The 24,160-nt window shown below is 42.8% G+C and overlaps 1 protein-coding gene across 4 annotated transcripts in view; it reads right to left on the bottom strand.

Moving 5' to 3' along the window:
* Positions 1–19,253, bottom strand: part of LOC115126969 (adhesion G-protein coupled receptor G7-like) — a 32,303-nt gene extending 13,050 nt beyond the window's left edge. Inside the window, exons 1-13 of one of the 4 annotated variants that reach the window (XR_010464001.1) lie at positions 19,168–19,253; positions 16,604–18,604; positions 15,594–15,698; positions 15,389–15,498; positions 14,750–14,893; positions 14,539–14,624; positions 14,234–14,369; positions 13,962–14,075; positions 13,318–13,487; positions 12,706–12,858; positions 12,437–12,549; positions 11,408–11,567; positions 10,637–11,168 (exon numbers count right to left, since the gene is read on the bottom strand). Coding sequence is in view for 1 of the 4 variants with exons in the window: in XM_065018992.1 (XP_064875064.1) it covers positions 464–500 (37 nt within the window). In the remaining 3 variants the exon portion in view is untranslated. Of the gene's footprint in view, positions 1–463; positions 746–10,636; positions 11,169–11,407; positions 11,568–12,436; positions 12,550–12,705; positions 12,859–13,317; positions 13,488–13,961; positions 14,076–14,233; positions 14,625–14,749; positions 14,894–15,388; positions 15,499–15,593; positions 15,699–16,603; positions 18,605–19,167 lie in introns of those variants that run through there. The other 3 variants (XR_010463999.1, XR_010464000.1, XM_065018992.1) reach the window with 3 other exon arrangements.
* Between the last annotated feature and the right edge of the window lie 4,907 nt (positions 19,254–24,160).

The raw sequence follows: 24,160 nt of genomic DNA, 5'->3' as shown, positions 1-24,160 counted from the left end.
GACAAGTCTCTGATTGTCCTTGAGTGGCCCAGGCAGAGCCCGGACTTGAACCCGATCGAACATCTCTGGAGAGACCTGACAATAGCTGTGCAGCAAGGTTCCTCATCCAAACTGAATGTGAGAAACTTCCCAAATACAGGTGTACCACACTCATATCTAAGAAGACTCGATGCTGTAATCGCTGATGCTTTAACAAAGTACTGAGTAAAGGGTCTGAACACTTATGTAAATGTAATATTTAATTTTGACATTTTTCATAAATTATCAAAAATGTTTTTGCTTTGTCATTATGGGGTATTGTGTGTAGATTTAATCAATTTAAAACATTTTAGAATAAGGCTGTAACGTAACAAAATGTGGAAAAAGTAAGGGGTCTGAATCTTTTCTGAAAGCACTGTATGTCATGGAAAGTGCATGTGTTCTTAAACCACCCTGAATGAATCAAATATATAGCAAGTCTTACCTGTAGCAAAGACAACCATAATCCATAGCTCCTTCATCTCTGCTGTTTCCAGTCATCCAGTGTCAGCAGACTGCACATTATTAGACCGTCTGTGGGTCTTATGCTGCTCTCCTCCTGTCACAGAGACTGCAGTGACGCGCAGATACCAGTTAATTATTTACTATTGAAATGAAGGGGGAAGTACTGTACATTGGCTCCAACACAACTCACATTGCTACATGACTGGATGAATAAAATGGATACACATGGATGGATACTGTGAGGACCAGTCAACCAATAGCATTAACCAATAGCATTACCCTTCTCTATGCAAAACATTATTGGTTGCACCTGGGAAGGTACAGTACATGTTTTGGTAAACAGAAAGTTTTTCCACTACCGCATGTGTAATTCGATCTCCTGATTAGAGGGGAATAGTTTTAAACAATGGAACTGGGTTGGAGTGTTGGAGGTCTGGATTAGAATGTGAGGACACTAGAGGGTAGACTTCTCTAGAACATGGTTTCCGAAACTATCATTTAGAAACAAATGAATTGTTGAGTACTGTCACAGCCAGAAGAGGATTGGCCACCTCTCATAGCCTGGTCCCTCTGTAGGTTTCTTCCTAGGTTCTGGACTTTCTAGGGAGTTTTTCCTAGGTGCCGTGCTTCTACACCTGCTTTGCTTGCTGTTTGGGGTTTTAGGCTGCGTTTCTGTACAGCACTTTGAGATATCAGCTGATGTAAGAAGGTCTTTATAAATACATTTGATTTGATTTGATTCAAATGTGCATTGACACCAGCACACAACCATATGGACTCAATCTGTCCACTGCTCTTGTCTTCTCTGAACCATTTCCCTGTTCCTTTACAGTTCTGGATGGCTCCTCTCATTAAGGCCACATCATGCCCTGACCTAATCATGGGTATGTCCCAATAATATCGTCTTCCTCCTGAAACCATTCACTACTTCACCCACATATCTAAAAGCATTCATACAATTTTAAGATTGATAAGATAGTCTAGCCATCTATCTGAAATTGTAGTAATCATGGTTGAATTACCGACTGGGGAGCCCTAATTGATTTTGAAAGAAACTCTCACTCAGATATCATAATAAAAACTGCAAACATTTCTCTCCACCCTACGGCAACATGTGTACTGTGGAATCGCAAGAAATTAGTTGTTAAAGTGTAAACATTTTCTCTGCACCCCATGGCAAAATTATTAGATTTGCATGGTGGGTGGGGGTAGAATATTCCACTTAAGGCCCCCAAAAGGCTAGCGTCGGCTCTGACTGCATGTGTGGATGCTAATACCCTAGTGATGAGTTCAGATTTTTGTGGTCCCCACCCCCATCTGAGTTGTCCATCACTAGTCTACTGGGAGTTTCTACCATATTTATTATTCCAGTCATTTCCTTTCAAATCAGTGAACAAGTGCTAACTTGTGGAGGAAGGAGAGATATTTGGAACGCATGTCTAAGACTGGAGGTACAGTAACTATCTTACTATCCGTTGGGGGACAGATTATGGCAGCCAGCTCCATAGATCAGATGAGATATAAGAGGATGGGTCTCAAAGCCAGGACAGATTATAGCAGCCAGCTCCAGATCAGGATGAGATATAAGAGGATGGGTCTCTAAAGGCAGCAGGACAGATTATAGCAGCAGCTCCATAGACAGGATGAGATATAAGAGGATGGGTCTCTAAAGGCAGCAGGACAGATTATAGCAGCCAGCTCCATAGATCAGGATGAGATATAAGAGGATGGGTCTCTAAAGGCAGCAGGACAGATTATAGCAGCCAGCTCCATAGATCAGGATGAGATATAAGAGGATGGGTCTCTAAAGGCATCAGGACAGATTATAGCTGAGATATAAGAGGATGGGTCTCTAAAGGCAGCAGGACAGATTAGGACAGATTATAGCAGCCAGGACAGATCCATAGATCAGGATGAGATATAAGAGGATGGGTCTCTAAAGGCAGCAGGACAGATTATAGCAGCCAGCTCCATAGATCAGGATGAGATATAAGAGGATGGGTCTCTAAAGGCAGCAGGACAGGACCAGCTCCATTAGGATGAGATATAGAGGATGGGTCCAGCTCCATAGATCAGATCAGATGAGATATAAGAGGATGGGTCTCTAAAGGCAGCAGGACAGATTATAGCAGCCAGCTCCATAGATCAGGATGAGATATAAGAGGATGGGTCTCTAAAGGCAGCAGGACAGATTATAGCAGCCAGCTCCATAGATCAGGATGAGATATAAGAGGATGGGTCTCTAAAGGCAGCAGGACAGATTATAGCAGCCAGCTCCATAGATCAGGATGAGATATAAGAGGATGGGTCCATCTAATAGGCAGCAGGACAGATTATAGCAGCCAGCTCCATAGATCAGGATGAGATATAAGAGGATGGGTCTCTAAAGGCAGCAGGACAGATTATATAAGCAGCCAGCTCCATAGATCAGGATGAGATATAAGAGGATGGGTCTCTAAAGGCAGCAGGACAGATTATAGCAGCCAGCTCCATAGATCAGGATGAGATATAAGAGGATGGGTTATAGCTCTAAGGATGAGATATAAGAGGATGGGTCTCAGGACAGATTATGGCAGCCAGCTCCAAAGATCAGGATGAGATATAAGAGGATGGGTCTCTAAAGGCAGCAGGACAGATTATAGCAGCCAGCTCCATAGATCAGGATGAGATATAAGAGGATGGGTCTCTAAAGGCAGCAGGACAGATTATAGCAGCCAGCTCCATAGATCAGGATGAGATATAAGAGGATGGGTCTCTAAAGGCAGCAGGACAGATTATAGCAGCCAGCTCCATAGATCAGGATGAGATATAAGAGGATGGGTCTCTAAAGGCAGCAGAACAGGTCAACATTAAACCCTGAAGTCTCAAGACAACTCAAGTCTTAATCTGTCCACAGGCTCCAGAGCCAGGAGATGAGATAATGGAGGTGAGGGTTTACCAGGAAAACAACAGGACAGCCTCCTGAGTGGTATAAAGGATTCCAATTAGTCCTACAACTATCAACTAGGGATGGTGAGAGGGGGGCCACCGTGGCGGTACAGCTGCTGGGCCACCGGAAACATCTACATACCCCCATAAATGAGCTGCGCTATGCAGAAGAGGCCGGCACTGATCATGGAGATCACCAGGTAGCTGATGTTGTTTTTGGGCAGGGCCATGAAGCTGAAGAGGGAGGGGATGATACTGAGCAGGTAGGGGTACTCCCACTGGTAGGGAGCAGCCACCACACTGTGGGACACTAGGTAGATGAAGAGGGAGGGGATGATACTCAGCAGGTAGGGGTACTCCCACTGGTAGGGAGCAGCCACCACACTGTGGGACACTAGGTAGATGAAGAGGGAGGGGATGATACTCAGCAGGTAGGGGTACTCCCACTGGTAGGGAGCAGCCACCACACTGTGGGACACTAGGTTCAGCTGGCTCACCGTCACCTGGGCAGCTAAGAGGAGACAGATCATGTGCACATTAAAAGGGCTGATGTGCAATGCCTGCCCTTCTCTCACTGTTTCCAGTCAGTGTACATCCTGAGAACCCTCCGCTAATGTCAAACATGAGGGTTGGTTCACACACAACAGCTCACTGAGATGTCATGACTTACTCTGACTCTAACCAACATACAAAATAAAAGTATACAGTCTGTCTCTATGTGCATTCCAACCAGGTGCATGGCACTAATGGAGGCTCAAAGGCTGAACTCATTGTTTTTTTATTAAAAAACACTTTTTATTGAACTGTCACTTTTTTCCCTATAATAGTGGGCAAAATGTTTTGCAGTTCTCTAAGAGTGTACCCCTAAATGAACCTTATGAAACAAATCAACCTTGAATTCTTGAAATTAGACATACATAAGTGACAGTGAATATGCTCAAAGTGTTTTCATAAACATCTCTATTTATCTGCACAATAATGAGGAAGACTGGTGAACAGTTTGGATGGAACGTTCCACTGCCATAAGAAATCCTCATTTAGAAGAAGAGTTTGGCGCCACCACATGGCAGTGGAAGGTAAACACAGAAAACTCCACGTCAAAATCAAATCATAATGTATTTGTCACATGCTTTGTAAACAACAGTTGTAGACTAACAGTGAACTGCGTACATATGGGTCCTTTTCCAACAATGCAGAGGTAAATATCAAACATAGAAATAGTGACAGAAGGAATAAATACACAGTGTCATGCATATTTGGGGGTGGCAGCGTAGCCTAGTGGTTCGAGCGTTGGACTAGTAACTGCAAGGTTACAAGTTCAAATCCCTGAGCTGACAAGGTACAAATCTGTCATTCTGCCCCTAAACAAGGCAGTTAACCCAAATAAGAATTTGTTCTGAACTGACTTGTCTAGTTAAATAAAGATAAAATAAAAATTTAAATGAGACTTGCTTGCCTCTGAAGCTAAGCAGGGTTGGTCCCTGGATGGAATACCAGATGCTTGAATCCCTCTGCTGTTGGAGGGCCAGTAGGAGGCACCCTCTGGTCTAAATATCCCAGGGTAATGATTGGGGACATTGCCCTGTGTTGGGTGTTGTCTTTCAGATGGGATGTTAAATGGGGGTCCTGACTCTCTGTGGTCACTAAAGATCCCATGGCACTTATTGTAAGAGGTGGTAATCTAAATACCAAATCTGGCTCTCATACTGTCATAGTCATCCCCAGCTTACAATTGGCTCATTCATTTCCTCTCCCCTGTAACTATTCCCCAGGTTGTTGCTGTAAATGAGAATGTTGTCTCAGTCAACTTAACTGGTAAAATAAAGGTTAATGGCTAATGGTGTTACTGTGATACACTGCCGGGTACCTAAGGAGTAGGGTTGCAAAATTCTGGGGACTTTCAATAAATTTCCTGTTTTTCCAGGGATTCTGGATTTCCTGCTCATTCCCCCAACCAGAATTCTGGGAAAACAATGTAATTTATTGAAAGTTCCTGGAACCCTACTAAGGAGATATCCTATCTGTCATATATAGTGACAATATTGAGGTAGAGAATAACCAAATCATATGTAAATAAATCATATGTAAATAAGAATTAGTATAAACTGTACATCAGATTTTGTTTGAGGAGCACAACGCAGATATATAGTACAGTGTGAGCATCATAATTCCTGGTGACATCAACATCACCCCTTGAGGTCACAGCTACATTACGATTGGATACACTATGACCGGATCCGGCCCGTGAGCCCATTCAATCCGGCTCAGATGCATACCCCACAATTCCACCAGAGGTCTCTTCACAATCACCTATTCCAAAACAGACTATGGGAGGCGCACAGTATTACATAGAGCCATGACTACATGGAACTCTATTCCACATCAGGTAACTGATTCAAGCAATAGAATAAGAAAAACAGATGTAAATAAACCTTATGGAACAGCTGGGACTGTACAGAGAACACACACACACACACACACACACACACACACACACACACACACACACACACACACACACACACACACAGGTACAGACACAAACTCTAGCTCACGCACTCTATACACATGTACATTGTAATATTGGTGTATGGTAGTATTATACATTTTGCATTGTATATACAGTGGGGAGAACAAGTATTTGATATACTGCCGATTTTGCAAGTTTTCCTACTTACAAAGCATGTAGAGGTCTGTAATTTTTATCATAGGTACACTTCAACTGTGAGAGACGGAATCTAAAACAAAAATCCAAAAAATCACATTGTATGAAGACCCAGCAACGATCCATCTTCAATGCTCTTACTGAGGGAAGGAGGTTGTTGGCCAAAATCTTGCGATACTTGGCCCCATCCATCCTCCCCTCAATAGGTGCAGTCGTCCTGTCCCCTTTGCAGAAAAGCATCCCCAAAGAATGATGTTTCCACCTCCATGCTTCAAGGTTGGGAAGGTGTTCTTGGGGTTGTACTCATCCTTCTTCTTCCTCCAAACACGGCGAGTGGAGTTTAGACCAAAAAACTCTATTTTTGTCTCATCAGACCACATTAACTTCTCCCATTCCTCCTCTGGATCATCCAGCTGGTCATTGGAAAATTTCAGACGGGCCTGGACATGCGCTGGCTTGAGCAGGGAGACCTTGCGTGCACTGCAGGATTTTAATCCATGACGGCGTAGTGTGTTACTAATGATTTTCTTTGAGACTGTGGTCCCAGCTCTCTTCAGGTCATTGACCAGGTCCTGCCGTGTAGTTCTGGGCTGATCCCTCATCTTCCTCATGATCATTGATGCCCCACGAGGTGAGATCTTGCATGGAGCCCCAGACAAAGGGTGATTGATCGTCATCTTGAACTTCTTCCATTATCTAATAATTGCGCCAACAGTTGTTGCCTTCTCACCAAGCTGCTTGCCTACTGTCCTGTAGTGCATCCCAGCCTTGTGCAGGTCTACAATTTTATCCCTGATGTCCTTACACAGCTCTCTATTCTCGGCCATTGTGGAGAGGTTGGAGTCTGTTTGATTCAGTGTGTGGACAGGTGTCTTTTATACAGGTAACGAGTTCAAACAGGTGCAGTTAATACAGGTAATGAGTGGAGAACAGGAGCGCTTCTTAAAGAAAAACTAACAGGTCTGTGAGAGCCAGAATTCTTACTTGGTTGGTAGGTGATCAAATACTTATGTCATGCAATAAAATGCAAATTAATTACTTAAAAATCATACAATGTGATTTTCTGGATTTTTGTTTTAGATTCCGTCTAAAAATTGCAAAATCGGCAGTGTATCAAATACTTGTTCTCTCCACTGTATGTAGTGGTGTAATAATGTTATATGATGTACTGTTTTATATTTTGTTTTATGTGTAATGTAAGTGTCTTAATGTGTTAGGATCCCTAATAAATACAAATATATGTATTTAAATATATACATTGCAATTCTTCTCAAATAAGTGACAGTTCATGTGCAAAGGATTAGCATTTAAATTAAAATAATTATCAACTGTGTGTAGTGAATCCATTTTGTCTTTCCCGCTCTTTCTCAGTCCCCACCCATTTCCCAAATCCTTCATATCGGCTTTGTCCGCCAGGAACTTTTTCTTTGTATCATGTAGTAACCCAAATATCTACTGTTTGTTTGTTATGTATTCTGTGTGATTATTTAGTTAGTTAATTAATAAATAATGAAGCCAACTCGTATATCGCTGATTCATGATTTAGGCTAGGAATTGTGACGTTCAGTAATGAGAACTGATGAGGTAATAATAATTCATAGAAGACTGTAATTGATCAGATATTAAAATATCTGAATAGTTATATTCGGAAAATTTTAATTCAGTAAATCTCAACATTTTCCGTGGTGCCCTGACTTCCTAGTTAATTAATGTTTACATGATTAGTTTAATCACGTAATAATTCAACCTAGAGAACTGATTTGATATAAATAAGTCATCACATTTAATGATAGTCCAGACACGACATCCCACATATGCTGAGCACCTGTTGGCTACTTTTCCTTCACTCTGCGGTCCAACTCATCCCAAACCATCTCAATTGGATTGAGGTCGGGTGATTGTGGAGGCCAGGTCATCTGATGCAGCACTCCATCACACTCCTTGGTCAAATAGCCCTTACACAGCCTGGAGTTGTGTTGCGTCATTGTCCTGTTGAAAAACAAATGATAGTCCCACTAAGCGCAAACCAGATGGGATGGCATATCGCTGCAGAATGCTGTGGTAGCCATGCTGGTTAAGTGTCCCTTGAATTCTAAATAAATCACCGTCAGTGTCACCAGCAAAGCACCCAAACACCATCACACCTCCTCCATTCTTCACGGTGGGAACCATACATGCAGAGATCATCCATTCACCTACTCTGCATCTCACAAAAACACGGTGGTTGGAACCAAAAATCTCAAATTTGAACTCATCAGACCAACGGACAGATTAAGCGGTCTAATGTCCATTGCTCGTGTTTCTTGGCCCAAGCAAGTCTCTTCTTCTTATTGGTGTCCTTTAGTAGTGGTTTCTTAGCAGCAATTCAACCATGAAGGCCTGATTCACGCAGTCTCCTCTGAACAGTTGATGTTGAGATGTGTCTGTTACTTGAACTCTATGAAGCATTTATTTGGGCTGCAATTTCTGAGGCTGGTAACTCTAATGAACTTATTCGCTGCAGCAGAGGTAACTCTTCGTCTTCCTTTCCTGTGGCGGTCCTCATGAGAGCCGGTTTCGACATAGCGCTTGATGGTTTTTGCGACTGCACTTCAAGAAACTTTCCAGATTGACTGATCTTCATGTCTTATAGTAATGATGGGCTGTCGTTTCTCTTTGCTTATTTGAGCAGTTCTTGCCATAATAGGGACTTGGTCTTTTACCATGTAGGGCTATATTCTGTATACCACCCCTACCTTGTCACAATACAACTGATTGGCTCAAATGCATTAAGAAGGAAAGAAATTCAACAAATGAACTTTTAAGAAGGCACACCTGTTAATTTAAATGCATTCCAGGTGACTAATGAAGCTGGTTTAGAGAATGCCAAGAGTATGCAAAGCTATCATCAATGCAAAGGGTGGCTACTTTTAAGAATCTCAAATATAAAATATATTTTGTTTAACACTTTTTTGGTTACTACATGATTCCATATGTGTTATTTCATAGTTTTGCTGTCATCGCTATTATTCCACAATACAGAAAATAGTCCAAATAAAGAAAAACGCTTGAATGAGTAGGTGTGTCCAAACGTTTACTGGTACTGTATATACAGTACCATTCCAAAGTTTGGACACACCAACACATTCAAAAAATATCTAGAGATTTTTTTTGTACTATTTTGGAATCAATATCCTTTTTGCTCCTTGTTCACTTTGCTGCGCTCTCTCATGACCTGATGAAGTGGATGAAACAGGAGCCCTGGGTGAGATGTTTCAGCTTTCTCCTTGCTTGCTACAGTCAGTATTTGGTCATGCCGCACCTGAATTTTCCATCGGTCAGACCTGCGTGGCAGGAGGAGAGCATGTGCTTCAGATTGGCTGGTCGTCCACATAGTGTACAGCTGTCTGGGCTGTCTGCCAACCCCCACGTGTGAATGTTAGTTGCTGTTGGAAAAACATTGTACACAGAGCAAAGCAGAAACTTAATCCGCTGCCCTTCCATGTTCCAGGTGAGTGACCTCTCTCACGCTCCCCCAGCATGTCCAGCTGCTGTTTTTTCACAGCTACAACTCTGACATGCCTGTTTTCTTCCTCAGCCTTTCATTCCTACCTCTGCACCACAGCACTTTTTGGAATATGCCTTCTTCCAGCTTGACCCGTCTGGATTACTGCAACTCGCTGTTGGCTGGGCTCCCTGCCTGTGCCATTAAACCCCTACAACTCATCCAGAACGCCGCAGCCCGTCTGGTGTTCAACCTTCCCAAGTTCTCTCACGTCACCCCGCTCCTCCGCTCTCTCCACTGGCTTCCAGTTGAAGCTCGCATCCGCTACAAGACCATGGTGCTTGCCTACGGAGCTGTGAGGGGAACGGCACCTCAGTACCTCCAGGCTCTGATCAGGCCCTACACCCAAACAAGGGCACTGCGTTCATCCACCTCTGGCCTGCTCGCCTCCCTACCACTGAGGAAGTACAGTTCCCGCTCAGCCCAGTCAAAACTGTTCGCTGCTCTGGCCCCCAATGGTGGAACAAACTCCCTCACGACGCCAGGACAGCGGAGTCAATCACCACCTTCCGGAGACACCTGAAACCCCACCTCTTTAAGGAATACCTAGGATAGGATAAAGTAATCCTTCTCACCCCCCCACCCTTAAAAGATTTAGATGCACTATTGTAAAGTCGCTGCTCCACTGGATGTCATAAGGTGAATGCACCAATTTGTAAGTCGCTCTGGATAAGAGCGTCTGCTAAATGACTTAAATGTAAATGTTGTGCATCCCAGACTCAGCCTGTCTTGGTTTACCGACCCAACAATGTCACCGTGTTGCAGCTGTTCCTCCACCTCCCTGAGCGCTCCGCTGGTTGACCACTTGCGACCACTGACCTCAATCTCTGCCTGGCGAACCCGCTCATCCTTGCTGTCCCGCAGCATCATAGGCTGATGTGCTTTTGTTGACTTATAGTCCTCTACCACAGATGTAACTGGCAGCTGCAGCTTGCAGTCTAAATCTATTTTCTGAGATATTGTGTAAAATAATGTTTTCTCTCGCTATGTCTACTGAAACAAACATCCGCTTAAAGAGAATAATCACAGATTTATTTAAAACAGTAACATTTTAGAAAGAACAAATATTCAGGATATACAGCATTTGTGTCGAAAAAATAATTGAGGGAGGCACAGTGATGCCGAAACGTTGGTAAATACCCATTAAATGGTTGGGAGATTATGCATGCAGTGTACAACTTCCTTTATTTTGAAAGTTCATTGGACAACACAACTTCTAAGGGAATTCACAGTGAATATACGTCGATACAAAATGTTGTGTGTATTATACTGTATATTATAGGACAATAGTGGAGGTATATGAGATATTTTACAACAGAGGTTGAACTTGCAGCCCATCATTTAGATGTCTGTGGAACAAAGTGAAAATGACAGATCAGTGTCCAGCTGTGTGTATGATTCTACGTTATAACTGTGCTCGCCTCGCCATAGACTGAACTTCCTAGTGTGAAGAGGGATCCCTACACTAGAGATAGATTTCAAAGTACTTGAGATCTTTTTCTTGACAATTGCTGTTCTTGCTGTGAACAGAATGAAAATCTGCAAGCCCTGTGGAGTGAAAACACAAAGACATTATCAAGTATTTTCAGGAACACACAAGGACAAACAAAAGGTAGCATTTTCATAAAGAGCAGCTCAATTTATTTATGTTTACTAGGTGTCTAATTTTCATTCATGTCTGGATTCTGTGGTACAATAGACACTAGTATTTCTAGTTTACATTTGATTCATTCAGCAGACGCTCTTATCCAGAGGGACTTACAGTAGTGAGTGCATACATTTACTACCTGAGTGGTGGTGAGAACACAGAAGGAGATGTTGAGTATGGTGTACATGGTCTGGTTCTGTGTAATGAGCAACAGATAGCCCAGGATCCAGGAGAGACCGAGCACCACAGCCAGAGAAAAGCTACTGAGGAACTTCTTCTTCATCGATGTGTGTCTTGTACTGGGAAACATAACCAACATACTTAGATTGCTGTAATAGACTGCTGTAATGCAGTGGTATAATAACATTTGACATCCAATGGGTGAGTGGGTTACAGCATGGTGCTAATTCAATTTGATGATTTGATTACTAATGACTGAATTAATAATAAAATAATACATTTTATTTTTCACAAGCTTTAAATTGAAAGACACAAAAAAATGTACAAGCTTGTTAGTAGGCATTTAAATCCAAACTGATCTTTGTGACTACAACTTTCTACATTGTGCCCCCCAAATGCCCCCATTAATATTACCTAGTTAAATGTGGGTTGGTCTTAACTGCAAAACAAAGCAACACCACCGTGTTGAAGATAAGCATGAACGCCACAGGGACCAGAAACCCCCAAAACATTGGTAGCTTGAAGTCAAAGTTCCCCTTTGGATCGAGGGCAGCAAGCCAGCAACTGAGAGGTCAAATTAATGAGTTAGAGAGTGGGACAATGTGACAGACAAAACAGGAATGTTACTGTATATTTTGAATTGGTTCCTGATCCCTGTAGGATCTTACCCGGTCACCATCTGGAATGTTATTGTATATTTTGAATTGGTTCTGGATCCCTGTAGGATCTTACCCGGTCACCATCTGGAATGTTACTGTATATTTTGAATTGGTTCTGGATCCCTGTAGGATCTTACCCGGTCACCATCTGGAATGTTACTGTATATTTTGAATTGGTTCTGGAACCCTGTAGGATCTTACCTGGTCACCATCTGGAATGTTACTGTATATTTTGAATTGGTTCTGGAACCCTGTAGGATCTTACCTGTTCACCATCTGGAATGTTACTGTATATTTTGAATTGGTTCTGGATCCCTGTAGGATCTTACCTGGTTGCGATCTGGAATGTTATTGTTAAACTCAACCCTATGATGGACATGGAACATCCCAATATGGTGATCTAGTTTAGCACTTCAGCGTATTTAAAATCCCTCCTGAACGACTGTAGAAAGAACAGAAAAAAGTACATTTCAACACTAAGTTTCTGTCACAGTCATATAGAAAGTCATTGTCTCATGTGTCTGGATCCTGCTAATTATGTAAAAGATATGTCAGAGTGGGGTCAGTAAAAGGGAGATGAAGGCAGCTAGCTATTCACCATCAGCACAGCGAAGTTAGTGGTGTGATTACAGAAACATCGCAGGCCGTCTGCTGAGTGGTTGACTTTGGAGCAGCCAAAGGTGCTCCAGTCTTTCAACGTGTAGTTCCATGACACGCAGGCAAAGTCATAGAGGGAGGTGTTGGGAACAGCCTGAGAAGAGAGAACAGACACAAACTCACTGTAAATCCTTCAGCAAAAGACATGCATTCATAGCATTCCTTATAAAAATAAATACATAAAAAGTCAATTATATAACAGGTCATTAATAAGCAAATGTGGGAAAGAAGAAATTACAATGATCATAAATCATATTGTGTACAATACAACATATACCTCCTTGTTCCTTATGGTGGATAAGCAACAATGGATAACTTAGATCAAGGGTAGGCAACCCTGGTCCTGGAGGGCCACAGGCACGTCATGTTTTTGATTTAAACGACCTGGAAGACCAGGTGTGTTGACTTTAGGCAATCACTGAACTGATCAATTAGCTTAGTTGGTCAGATGTAGTGCCTAGAAATACCTGCGGCACTCCAGGAACTGTGCTGCCTATCCCCTGACTTAGAATTTGGACCACTATGTGTTTCCTGATTCCAAGATAAATCCTACTGTGGGCTTGAAGAGCATCTCAACATGTAACCCAGACACTTGTCCCAGGTTAGCAGAGATGACCCTTCTGCTGGTTCCTGAAGAAGCTCTGAAAGCCTTGGACCTGAAGAACCGGTCATTTTGGTAGAGCACAAAACCAATGGAGTGGTTTGTGTTTTTACAATGCAAAACTGAGTGGAGAGAGAGAGAGACATCATTAAAACACTACATAGGCATAATGACATTTGCAATTCATATATTCCTTTGAAACCTTTGTGAGTGTGTAAACATCTGCTTCTAATGCCCATAAAACCCTTCGAATTGATGAGAGAGAGAGAGAGAGAGAGAGAGAGAGAGAGAGAGAGCAAAAGAAAGAGAGAGATTGTTCTTCATGTCAGGACTTCATATACATGAGTAGCATGACCTTGCCTTGTAGGCTTATTGTGGAAATGACTTCTCAATAGTTTATTGACTAGCCAAATGACTTCTCAATAGTTTATTTATCCATATGTCATGTGACTGAACTTTACTGGACAATCAATATTTTTGTCACTGCTGACATGATTTCTGAGACCACAAAGAGCAGTTAAGCTCTCTGTGATATCGGTACAAGGAAAATTAAGCTTGAGTTTATACATTATGTTTGTATACCAACATTGGCTCACCTGGTGTGAATTTGATAACAATCTGGACATCGGTAGAACCTCCTTTGTCAACTATCAGTTCAGAGGTATTGGTGTTGAGATGAATTCTGTTGGCCACAAAATTACCAGATCTTCCTGGAGAAGGAGATTAATATGAGATACAATCCATACCAAACCTTACTGACCAGCAGAGGAAACATTTAAAAAACGAGACGATTTACCCAGTCTGTCAACACAGATATAAACTATCACTTTAAATGCCAGTATGTAGGTTCACTAGCAGTCCCACCCACCAGTCAGAGCAGTAAACTGGATCCCTACTGAGTCACTTGGTACTTGGACAGACTGGACTACCAGGTTGGGCTGAACCACCAAGGACACATTATTGCTCTGGTCCAGGGAAAACATCTCTAGGGTCTCTGTGAGGCTCTGAGAGAAACACAGAAAAACAGTAGTGTACATGCACCCATACAGACACGCACAGAAACTCAAATATATGCAGAAATACACACACACACACACACACACACACACACACACACACACACACACACACACACACACACACACACACACACACACACACACAATCCTGTACTTTTGGACAGCGTCTCTCTCCTGTGTACTCTCCTCACTGGCATTGAGCAGCTGACTGATGGTGGTTACAGCTGCCACTGCGATGTCCTGCAACATAATCAAAACCAGGGGATGAACCTCAGGTGTTCAAATCAAATTTCAACTTCAGTAACAACCTCACGTTTCTCTCAGAACATGTAATAGTCACGACTTGATTTCAAAACATGTTATACCTCTGTGATTTTTGCAGACAGAAGCAGTGTGTTAGTTATCTGAGCTGCTGTGGTGATGTTGTCAGCTGACAGCTGCTCTGGTTGGGAGGTCAGGATCTGAGTACTGAAGGCTAACTGTAATACATCACCTGAACTGCTGGAGATCTGAATAGGGAGAGACAAGGGTTTTTATTCATTTGATTGTTTTTATTGTTTTTCAACAAAATATTGTATAAGTGGCAGCAACATGCTGAACTGTGAGTACATTTGGATATTATAGTTGCCAGTACTAACTATGTGGCTCAGTTAGTAGAGCATAGCCCTTGCAATACCAGGGTTGTGGGTTCAATGACCACAGGGGACCAGTATGAAAATGTATGCACTCATTACTGTAAGTTGCTTTGGATAAAAACATCTTCTAATTGTAAAAATAAAATGTGATATCAAACACAAAAAATAAAAAAGAATGTTCCTCATCAACTGTGAAGCAGAATAAAGGAACAGAATACATGATCTGAAGGTAAAAGCCAGTTGTTACTGATCTTCAAACTGTAAGATCCACTCCTCATAATGATGACTGTAACTGACCTGAAGAAAGAAGAATGCTAAATCAAGACTGGTCATAAATCAGGATAATAAAAAATATACCTATTGACTTACATTTCCTAGAATGTCACTGAGGGTTAATTCACACTGCAGTTCATGAGGAGGACCAAACATCGGAGATCCAGTGTCATTCAAACATCTTGCTGAGGCTCTTGATAAACCGGCTGGAGGAACCAAGACAAAAAGATACTCAAGGCTTTGTGTTACCTAATACAACATTAATTAGGACTGTAATATTAGGTGAATAAAAGTAACATACCACTGGTTGTCTTCTCATCACATGACTCTTCTGAATAAGCAGACCAGCCAACCACTGTTCTTGGGAAGGAGAATCCATCCATGATGGCTGAATTGCAGAAATTCCCTAATGAAGTAAAATGCATTTCAACATGGAGCAAATGTGTGACTGCAAACATGAAATTTACATTCTGAATGTGAAATCCAAGGAATATTGTTGTGGATTCAATGTGAGTTCCAGGGTTAGGAATGTTTTATATTTTTTATTTAACCTTTATTAAACTAGGCAAGTCAGTTAAGAACAAATTCTTATTTTCGATGACGGCTTAGGAACAGTGGGTTAACTGCCTTGTTCAGGGGCAGAAGTACAGATTCTTACCTTGTCAGCTCGGGGATTCGGTTACTAGATCAACGCTATAACCACTAGGCTACCTGCCGTGAGATCCAGGGTTACGTATAGTAGTGAGTGATGTTTACTCTGAATGTGAGATCTAGGTTTAGGTATAGTAATGTAGTGGTGTGTACTGTGAATGGTAGATCCAGGGTTAGGTATAGTAGTGTAGTATTGTGGAGTGGAGTCTGAATGGTAGATCCAGGGTTAGGTATAGTAATGTAGTGGTGTGAACTGTGAATGGTAGATCCAGGGTTAGGTATAGTAGTGTAGTATTGTGGAGGAGTCTGAATGGTAGATCCAGGGTTAGGTATAGTAGTGTAGTATTGTGGAGGAGTCTGAATGGTAGATCCAGGGTTAGGTATAGTAGTGTAGTATTGTGGAGGAGTCTGAATGGTAGATCCAGGGTTAGGTAGAGTAGTGTAGTATTGTGGAGGAGTCTGAATGGTAGATCCAGGGTTAGGTATAGTAGTGTAGTATTGTGGAGGAGTCTGAATGGTAGATCCAGGGTTAGGTATAGTAGTGTAGTATTGTAGAGGAGTCTGAATGGTAGATCCAGGGTTAGGTAGAGTAGTGTAGTATTGTGGAGGAGTCTGAATGGTAGATCCAGGGTTAGTTATAGTGTAAGTGTGTGGATGTACCCTCTGAACAGGTCTCTCCGGTCCACTCATCAGGACAGATACAGACTCCACTCTGCAGCTCACCACCGTTGATACAGACCAGAGGAGGGATTGTGGTGGGAGAGTGGGTGGTGGAGGTGGTGGGAGAGGTGATGGTAGAGGTGGAGATGGTGGTGGAGGTGGTGGTAGAGGTGGTGGGGAGAGTGGTACTGGTTCCACCCACTGTTGTGCTTTGAAGGGAAGGATGTGCAATAGTTGGATTGCCGAAAGTTGGAAAGTCGGTAGTTGAAGGGTTGGCAGTTGGAAATTCCGTAGTTGGAGTTTCGGTTGCTGGGGTATCGGTTGCTGGGCTGTCGGTTGCTGGAGTGTCGGTAGTTGGAAGGTGGGTAGATGGAAGGTCGGTAGTTGGCATATCAGTAGTTGGCATGTCGGTAGTTGTAAAGTTAGTAGACAGAGAGTCAGTAGTTGGAAAGTCGATAGTTGGAAAGTCGTTTGATGGAAAGTCGATAGTTGGAAAGTCGATAGTTGGAAAGTCAGTTGCTGGAGTGTCAGATGATGGACTGTTGTTTGCTTGAGAATCAATTGCTGGAATGTCAGTTACTGGACTGTCTGTAGTTGGACTGTTGGTAGTTGGAGTGTCGGTTGTTGGAAGGTGGGTAGATGGAAAGTCGGTAGTTGGCATGCCGGTAGTTGGTGTGTCGGTAGTTATAAAGTTGGTAGATGGTGAGTCAATAGTTGGAAAGTCAGTAGTTGGAAAGTCGGTTACTGGAGTGTCGGTTACTGGAGTGTCTATATTTGGAAAGTCGATAGTTGGAAAGTCGGTAGTTGGAAAAATGGTAGTTGGCATGTCGGTAGTTGGCACGTTGGTAGTTGGCGTGTCGGTAGTTGGAAAGTCAGTAGTTGGAAAGTCGGTTACTGAAGTGTCGGTTGCTGGATTATTGGTTGCTGGATTGTTGTTTGCATGAGTATCGGTTGCTGGACTGTCGGTAGTTGGTGTGTCAGTAGTTGACGTGTCAGTAGTTAGAAAGTCGGTTACTGGAATGTCAGTTGTTGGAGTGTCGGTTGTTGGAGTGTCGGCAGTTGGAAAATCGGTAGTTGGAAAATCGGTAGTTGGAAGGTGGGTAGATAGAAAGTCGTTAGTTGGCGTGTCGGTAGTTGGAAAGTCAGTTACTAGAGTGTCTGTATTTGGAAAGTCAGTAGTTGGAGAGTTGGTAGTTGGAGAGTTGGTAGTTGGAGAGTTGGTAGTTGGAGAGTTGGTTGTTGGAGTGTCAGCTGTTGGTGTGCCGGTAGTTGGAAAGTTGGTTACTGGAGTGTCTATATTTAGAAAATCAGTAGTTAGAAAGTCGGTAGTTGGAAAGTCGGTAGTTGGAGTGTCGGTAATTGGAGTGTCGGCTGTTGGTGTGCCGGTAGTTGGAAAGTCGGTTACTGGAGTGTTTATATTTGGAAAGTCGGTAGTTGGAGTGTCGGTTGCTGGATTGTCAGATGCTGGATTGTTGCTTGCTTGAGTATTTGTTGCTGGACTGTCGGTTGTTGGGGTGTCGGTAGTTGGGGTGTCGGTTGCTGGATTGTCGGCATTTGGAGTGTTGGTAATTGGAGTGTCGGGAGTTGGAAAGTCTGTAGTTGGAAAGTCGGTAGTTGGCAAGTGGGTAGTTGGCAAGTGGGCAGTTAGAAAGTGGGCAGTTGGAAAGTGGGCAGTTGGAAAGTGGGCAGTTGGAGAACCGCTAGTTGGCATGTCGGTAGTTAGAAAGTCAGAAGTTGGGAAGTTGGTAGTTGGAGTGTCGGTAGTTGGAAAGTTGGTAGTTGGAAAGTTGGTAATTGGAGTGTCTGTAATTGGAAAGTCGTTTGTTGGAAAGTCGCTAGTTGGAGGGTTGGTAGTTGGAGGGTATGTTGTTGGAGTGTCAGCAGTTGGTGTGTCAGTAGTTGGAGGGTCAGGGGTTAAAGGGTCATCAGTAGTTGGGATAGTTATGTCAATGGTGGTTGGAATGGCAGAGGATGTGGTGAGATCCCCCTGTGGAAAAGAGACTTTAAAAAAGATAATTAATTCAGTAAACCACATAAACAAGGACACACAGTGTCAGTTCCTATAATCATAGGAGATGATCCATGCTGTTCCAGTTTCATTGTGTCTGCATCAGTGTAGAAATGTTTTCTACTGTAATTTATGAGAAAAAAAATCTTTAACACGGTTGACATTTGATAGCAAAGGCTACTCTGTTATCAACTGTATCTGAGACCTGACAGTAGTCTGTAAACAGCAGATTAACAATACATCTGAAAAGTGTTTGGATAAAAATAAAGTCTGAAACAATGTCTTCATTGATGCTATTGTATCCTTCGGGGCAAACAGACAAAATATCAATCAATCATTGACTATAAACCAAACGTTAAAATGTCTAAAAACGCACGGTAAGGTCATATATTGATAATAATCCATTGATAAATTAAATGCATCATATATTTTTGAGCATCTGGAGAGTGACAGCAATTTTCCTACACAAAGCTCAATCATACAACAAACTTAACAGCATCATTCATCTGAACATCTTAAACCACCCTGAATGAATCAAATATATAGCAAGTCTTACCTGTAGCAAAGACAACCATAATCCATAGCTCCTTCATCTCTGCTGTTTCCAGTCATCCAGTGTCAGCAGACTGCACATTATTAGACCGTCTGTGGGTCTTATGCTGCGCTCCACCTATTACAGAGTCCGAAGTGACGTACAGGTACCAGTTAATGATTTAGTGTTGAATTTAAGGGGAAAGTACTGTACATTGGCTCCAACACAACCAATGTTGTCAACAGGATCAGTAAAGACAAAGAAGAAAAGTATTTGAAAATAGATCATTTATGACTGGATGAATAAATTAGATACACATGGATGGATACTGTGAGGACCAGTCAACCAATAGTATAACCCTTCGCTATGCAAAACATTCTTGGTTGCACCTGGGAAGGTACAGTACATGTTTTGGTAAACAGAAAGAAAATAAATTCCACTAGAGCAGGTGTAATTAGATCTCCTGATTCGAGGGTTAGAATAAAAAGTGATAACTGTCTTGGAGGTCTGGATTCGAATTTGAGGCCACTAGAAGGTGTACTTCTCTGGAACATGGGTTCAATGCTGAAGTACATGTAACACAAAACTCATCATATACTAAGAGCAAACAGTTCCAATAAAAGGAAGTTGTTCCTTAAGTAACCATGGTAATAAGACAGATGAACCCAACTGCAGAGATGACAAATGATGCCTTCTGTGATTAATTCATGTAATTAATGAAATAATAGACAATAAATTAAAAGCTGCTGCAGAATAGCCATTTTGGTGTTATTTAGCAATATACATCTCATTTAGAAACAATTGAACTGTTGAGTACTGTCAACATAAACATGTGCATTGGCACAAAAACACAACGATATGGCCTCAATCTGACCACTGCTCTTGTCTTCTCTGAACCATTTCCCTGTTCCTTTACAGTTCTGGATGGCTCCTCTCATTAAGGCCACATCATGCCCTGACCTAATCATGGGTATGTCACAATAATATCGCCTTCTTCCTGAAGTGTACACTCGTTCACTACTTCACCCACAAATCTAAAAACATTGGATTTGCAGAGGCATTGTCCAACGCAGGGATGGGCAGTCCACAGATACATTTCCAAAAATGAAAGAAAAAAATGAGGAACTCAACTCTCTGTTGAGCGTTAGAATAGTAGAATACTCAAGGTGTAATTTCAATGTTTGGTTGTGCATCAGCAGTTTCTCTCATGTAATGTCAGTCACTGACAGTCACTCAATTAGCGCATGTCAGCTAACATTGTTTTAGATTGGTTAGATAGTCTAGACAGCAATCCAAACATGTAGTACGTGTTTCGTACTGTCCCATTGTAACATGTAAAAATTCTGGAAATTAGCTGGAAAACTGCTCATTTCTCTCCGGCCCTTTGAAAAATGTTTAGAATTGCAGCAAACTTGCTTTAAAAGTCCCACATTTTCTGTACTCACTATGACAAAATGTGTAGAACATCAGGGGCCCCAAATTCCACTAAGGGCCCCCAAAAGTACACCCAAGATAGCATAGCAGTCAGACGTCCTTTGTCATCGTCTTGTCGTGTCCCGTGTATATATATATATTTACACCTTTCTCCGCATATCTTTAATATATTTTCTTTTCCAAAAACTCAACTTCAAAACACTCTCCTGCAACCCGCCTCACCAATTTAAAAAAGTATTATTTACCTAAAATCTGAAATCCACAATAGAAGCTAACCAGAAGCTAGCCAGTTTACTGGGTAACGTTAGTATTCAGTTAACCACGGTTTGTGGTCATCAGCTATCCTTTAGCTCGAAAATCTATCGCCAGTTTTGTACAACGCGACTCAAACCAGAACATACCGGACCTATTTTTCTCTCCATATCCCCGGATTTCAACCGCACCTCTGGACATTTATACCTGGATCTCGCAGCAAGCTAGCTGCTATCCGTGTGACTATTGGCTTATGTCGATCCCTGAACAAACATCAATTATTCCAGAGCTAGCCAGCTGAAGAGTTCCATCAGCCACTCCTGGGCTACAATCACCTACCCGGACCCCGTTTTACAGCCGATGCGGAGCCCCACCGGGCTTCCACGACTGGACTACCGACGTTATCTGCCCGAGGGTTATCCAACTGGCCCCTCCTTCGCGACGTTACCTGGACGCCCATCTGCGGCCCACTAATCGTTAGCTGTCTTATTGGCTGCTATCTGAATAGGTCTATAGGACAAATTTCACTATAACTATATCTATTTTGCCAATTGGATTGATCCCCTCTACCACACGGTACCCCACTAATCTACCGACGGAAACGCACGAGGTGGCTAAAAACAGACCTCCATCCTATGCCAGCTTGCTACGCATGGCACGGCTAGCTGTCTGAATCGCCGTGACCCCACCCAACCTCACTACTCACTGGACCCTTATGATCACTCGACTAAGCATGCCTCTCCTTAATGTCAATATGCCTTGTCCATTGCTGTTCTGGTTAGTGTTTATTGGCTTATTTCACTGTAGAGCCACTAGCCCTGCTCACTATACCTTAACCAAACCTTTCAGTTCCACCACCCACACATGCGATGACATCACCTGGTTTCAATGATGTTTCTAGAGACAATATCTCTCTCATCATCACTCAATACCTAGGTTTACCTCCACTGTATTCACATCCTACCATACCTATGTCTGTACATTATACCTTGAAGTGATTTTATCGCCCCCAGAAACCTCCTTTTACTCTCTGTCCCAGACGTTCTAGACGACCAATTCTCATAGCTTTTAGCCGTACCCTTATCCTACTCCTCCTCTGTTCCTCTGGAGAAGACCACCAAAAATTCTGAAATCTTCATCCCTAACTACAATATTTTCAGACAAGATAGAACGGCCAAAGGGGGCGGTGTTGCAATCTACTGCAAAGATAGCCCGCAGAGTTCTGTCCTACAATCCAGGTCTGTACCCAAACAATTTGAACTTGTACTTTTAAAAATCTACCTCTCTAAAAACAAGTCTCTCACCATTGCCGCCTGCTATAGACCAGCCTCTGCCCCCAGGCTGTGCTCTGGACACCATATGTGAACTTAATGCCCCCCATCTATCTTCAGAGCTCGTGCTGCAAGGCGACCTAAACTGGAACACGCTTAACACCCCAGCCATCCTACAATCTAAGCTTGATGCCCTCAATCTCACACAAATGATCAATGAACCTACCAGGTACCACCCCAAAGACGTAAACACGGGCACCCTCATAGATATCATCCTAACAACTTGCCCTCTAAATACACCTCTGCTGTTTTCAACCAAGATCTCAGCGATCACTGCCTCATTGCCTGCATCCGTAATGGGTCAGCGGTCAAACGACCTCCGCTCATCACTGTCAAACGCTCCCTGAAACACTTCAGCGAGCAGGCCTTTCTAATCGACCTGGCCAGGGTATCCTGGAAGGATATTGATCTCATCCCATCATTAGAGGATGCCTGTTTTTTTTTAAATGCCTTCCTCAGCATGCCCCATTCAAGAAATTTAGAACCAGGAACAGATATAGCCCTTGGTTCTCTCCAGACCTGACTGCCCTTAAACAACACAAAAACATCCTATGGCATTCTGCATTAGCATCAAACAGCCCCCGTGATATACAACTTTTCAGGGAAGCTAGAAACCAATATACACAGGCAGTTAGAAAAGCCAAGGCTAGCTTTTTCAAGCAGAAATTTGCTTCCTGCAACACAAACTCAAAAATGTTCTGGGACACTGTAAAGTCCATGGAGAATAAGAACACCTCCTCCCAGCTGCCCACTGCACTGAAGATAGGAAACACTGTCACCACTGATAAATCCACTATAATTGAGAATTTCAATATGCATTTTTCTACGGCTGGCCATGCTTTCCACCTGACTACCCCTACCCCGGTCAACAGCACTGCACCCCCACAGCAACTCGCCCAAGCCTTCCCCATTTCTCCTTCTCCCAAATCCAGTCAGCTGGTGTTCTGAAAGAGCTGCAAAATCTGGACCCCTACAAATCAGCTGGGCTAGACAATCTGGACCCTTTCTTTCTAAAATGATCTGCCGAAATTGTTACCAGCCCTATTACTAGCCTGTGCATCCTCTCTTTTGTGTCGTCTGAGATTCCCAAAGATTGGAAAGCAGCTGCGGTCATCCCCATCTTCAAAGGGGGACACACTCTTGACCCAAACTGCAACAGACCTATATCTATCCTAACCTGCCTTTCTAAGGTCTTCGAAAGCCAAGTCAAGAAACAGATTCCCGACCATTTCGAATCCCACCATAACTTCTCCGCTATGCAATCTGGTTTCAGAGCTTGTCATGGGTGCACCTCAGCCACGCCCAAGGTCCTAAACAATATCTTAACCGCCATCGATAAGAAACAATACTGTGCAGGCGTATTCATTGACCTGGCCAAGTCTTTCGACTCTGTCAATCACCATATCCTCATCGGCAGACTCGACAGCCTTGGTCTCTCAAATGATTGCCTCGCCTGGTTCACCAACTACTTCTCTGATAGAGTTCAGTGTGTCAAATCGGAGGGTTTCTTGTCCGGGCCTCTGGCAGTCTCTATGGGGGTGCCACAGGGTTCAATTCTTGGACCGACTCTCTTCTCTGTATACATCAATGATGTCGCTCTTGCTGCTGGGGAGTCTCTGATCCACCTCTACGCAGACGAGACCATTCTGTATACTTCTGGCCCTTCTTTGGACACTGTTAACAACCCTCCAGGCGAGCTTCAATGCCATAAAACTCTCCTTCCGTGGCCTCCTTAAATACAAGTAAAACTAAATGCATGCTCTTCAACCGATCGCTGCCTGCACATGCTCAACATCACTACTCTGGACGGTTCTGACTTAGAATATGTGGACAACTATAAATACCTAGGTGTCTGGTTAGACTGTAAACTCTCCTTCCACACTCAAATCAAACATCTCCAATCCAAAGTTAAATCTAGAATTGGCTTCCTATTTCGCAACAAAGCATCCTTCACTCATGATGCCAAACATACCCTTGTAAAACTGACCATCATACCAATC

Source organism: Oncorhynchus nerka, linkage group LG5 (genome assembly GCF_034236695.1).
Source record: "Oncorhynchus nerka isolate Pitt River linkage group LG5, Oner_Uvic_2.0, whole genome shotgun sequence".
Lineage (NCBI taxonomy): Eukaryota > Metazoa > Chordata > Actinopteri > Salmoniformes > Salmonidae > Oncorhynchus > Oncorhynchus nerka.
This window is presented reverse-complemented; position numbering and strand designations above follow the sequence as displayed.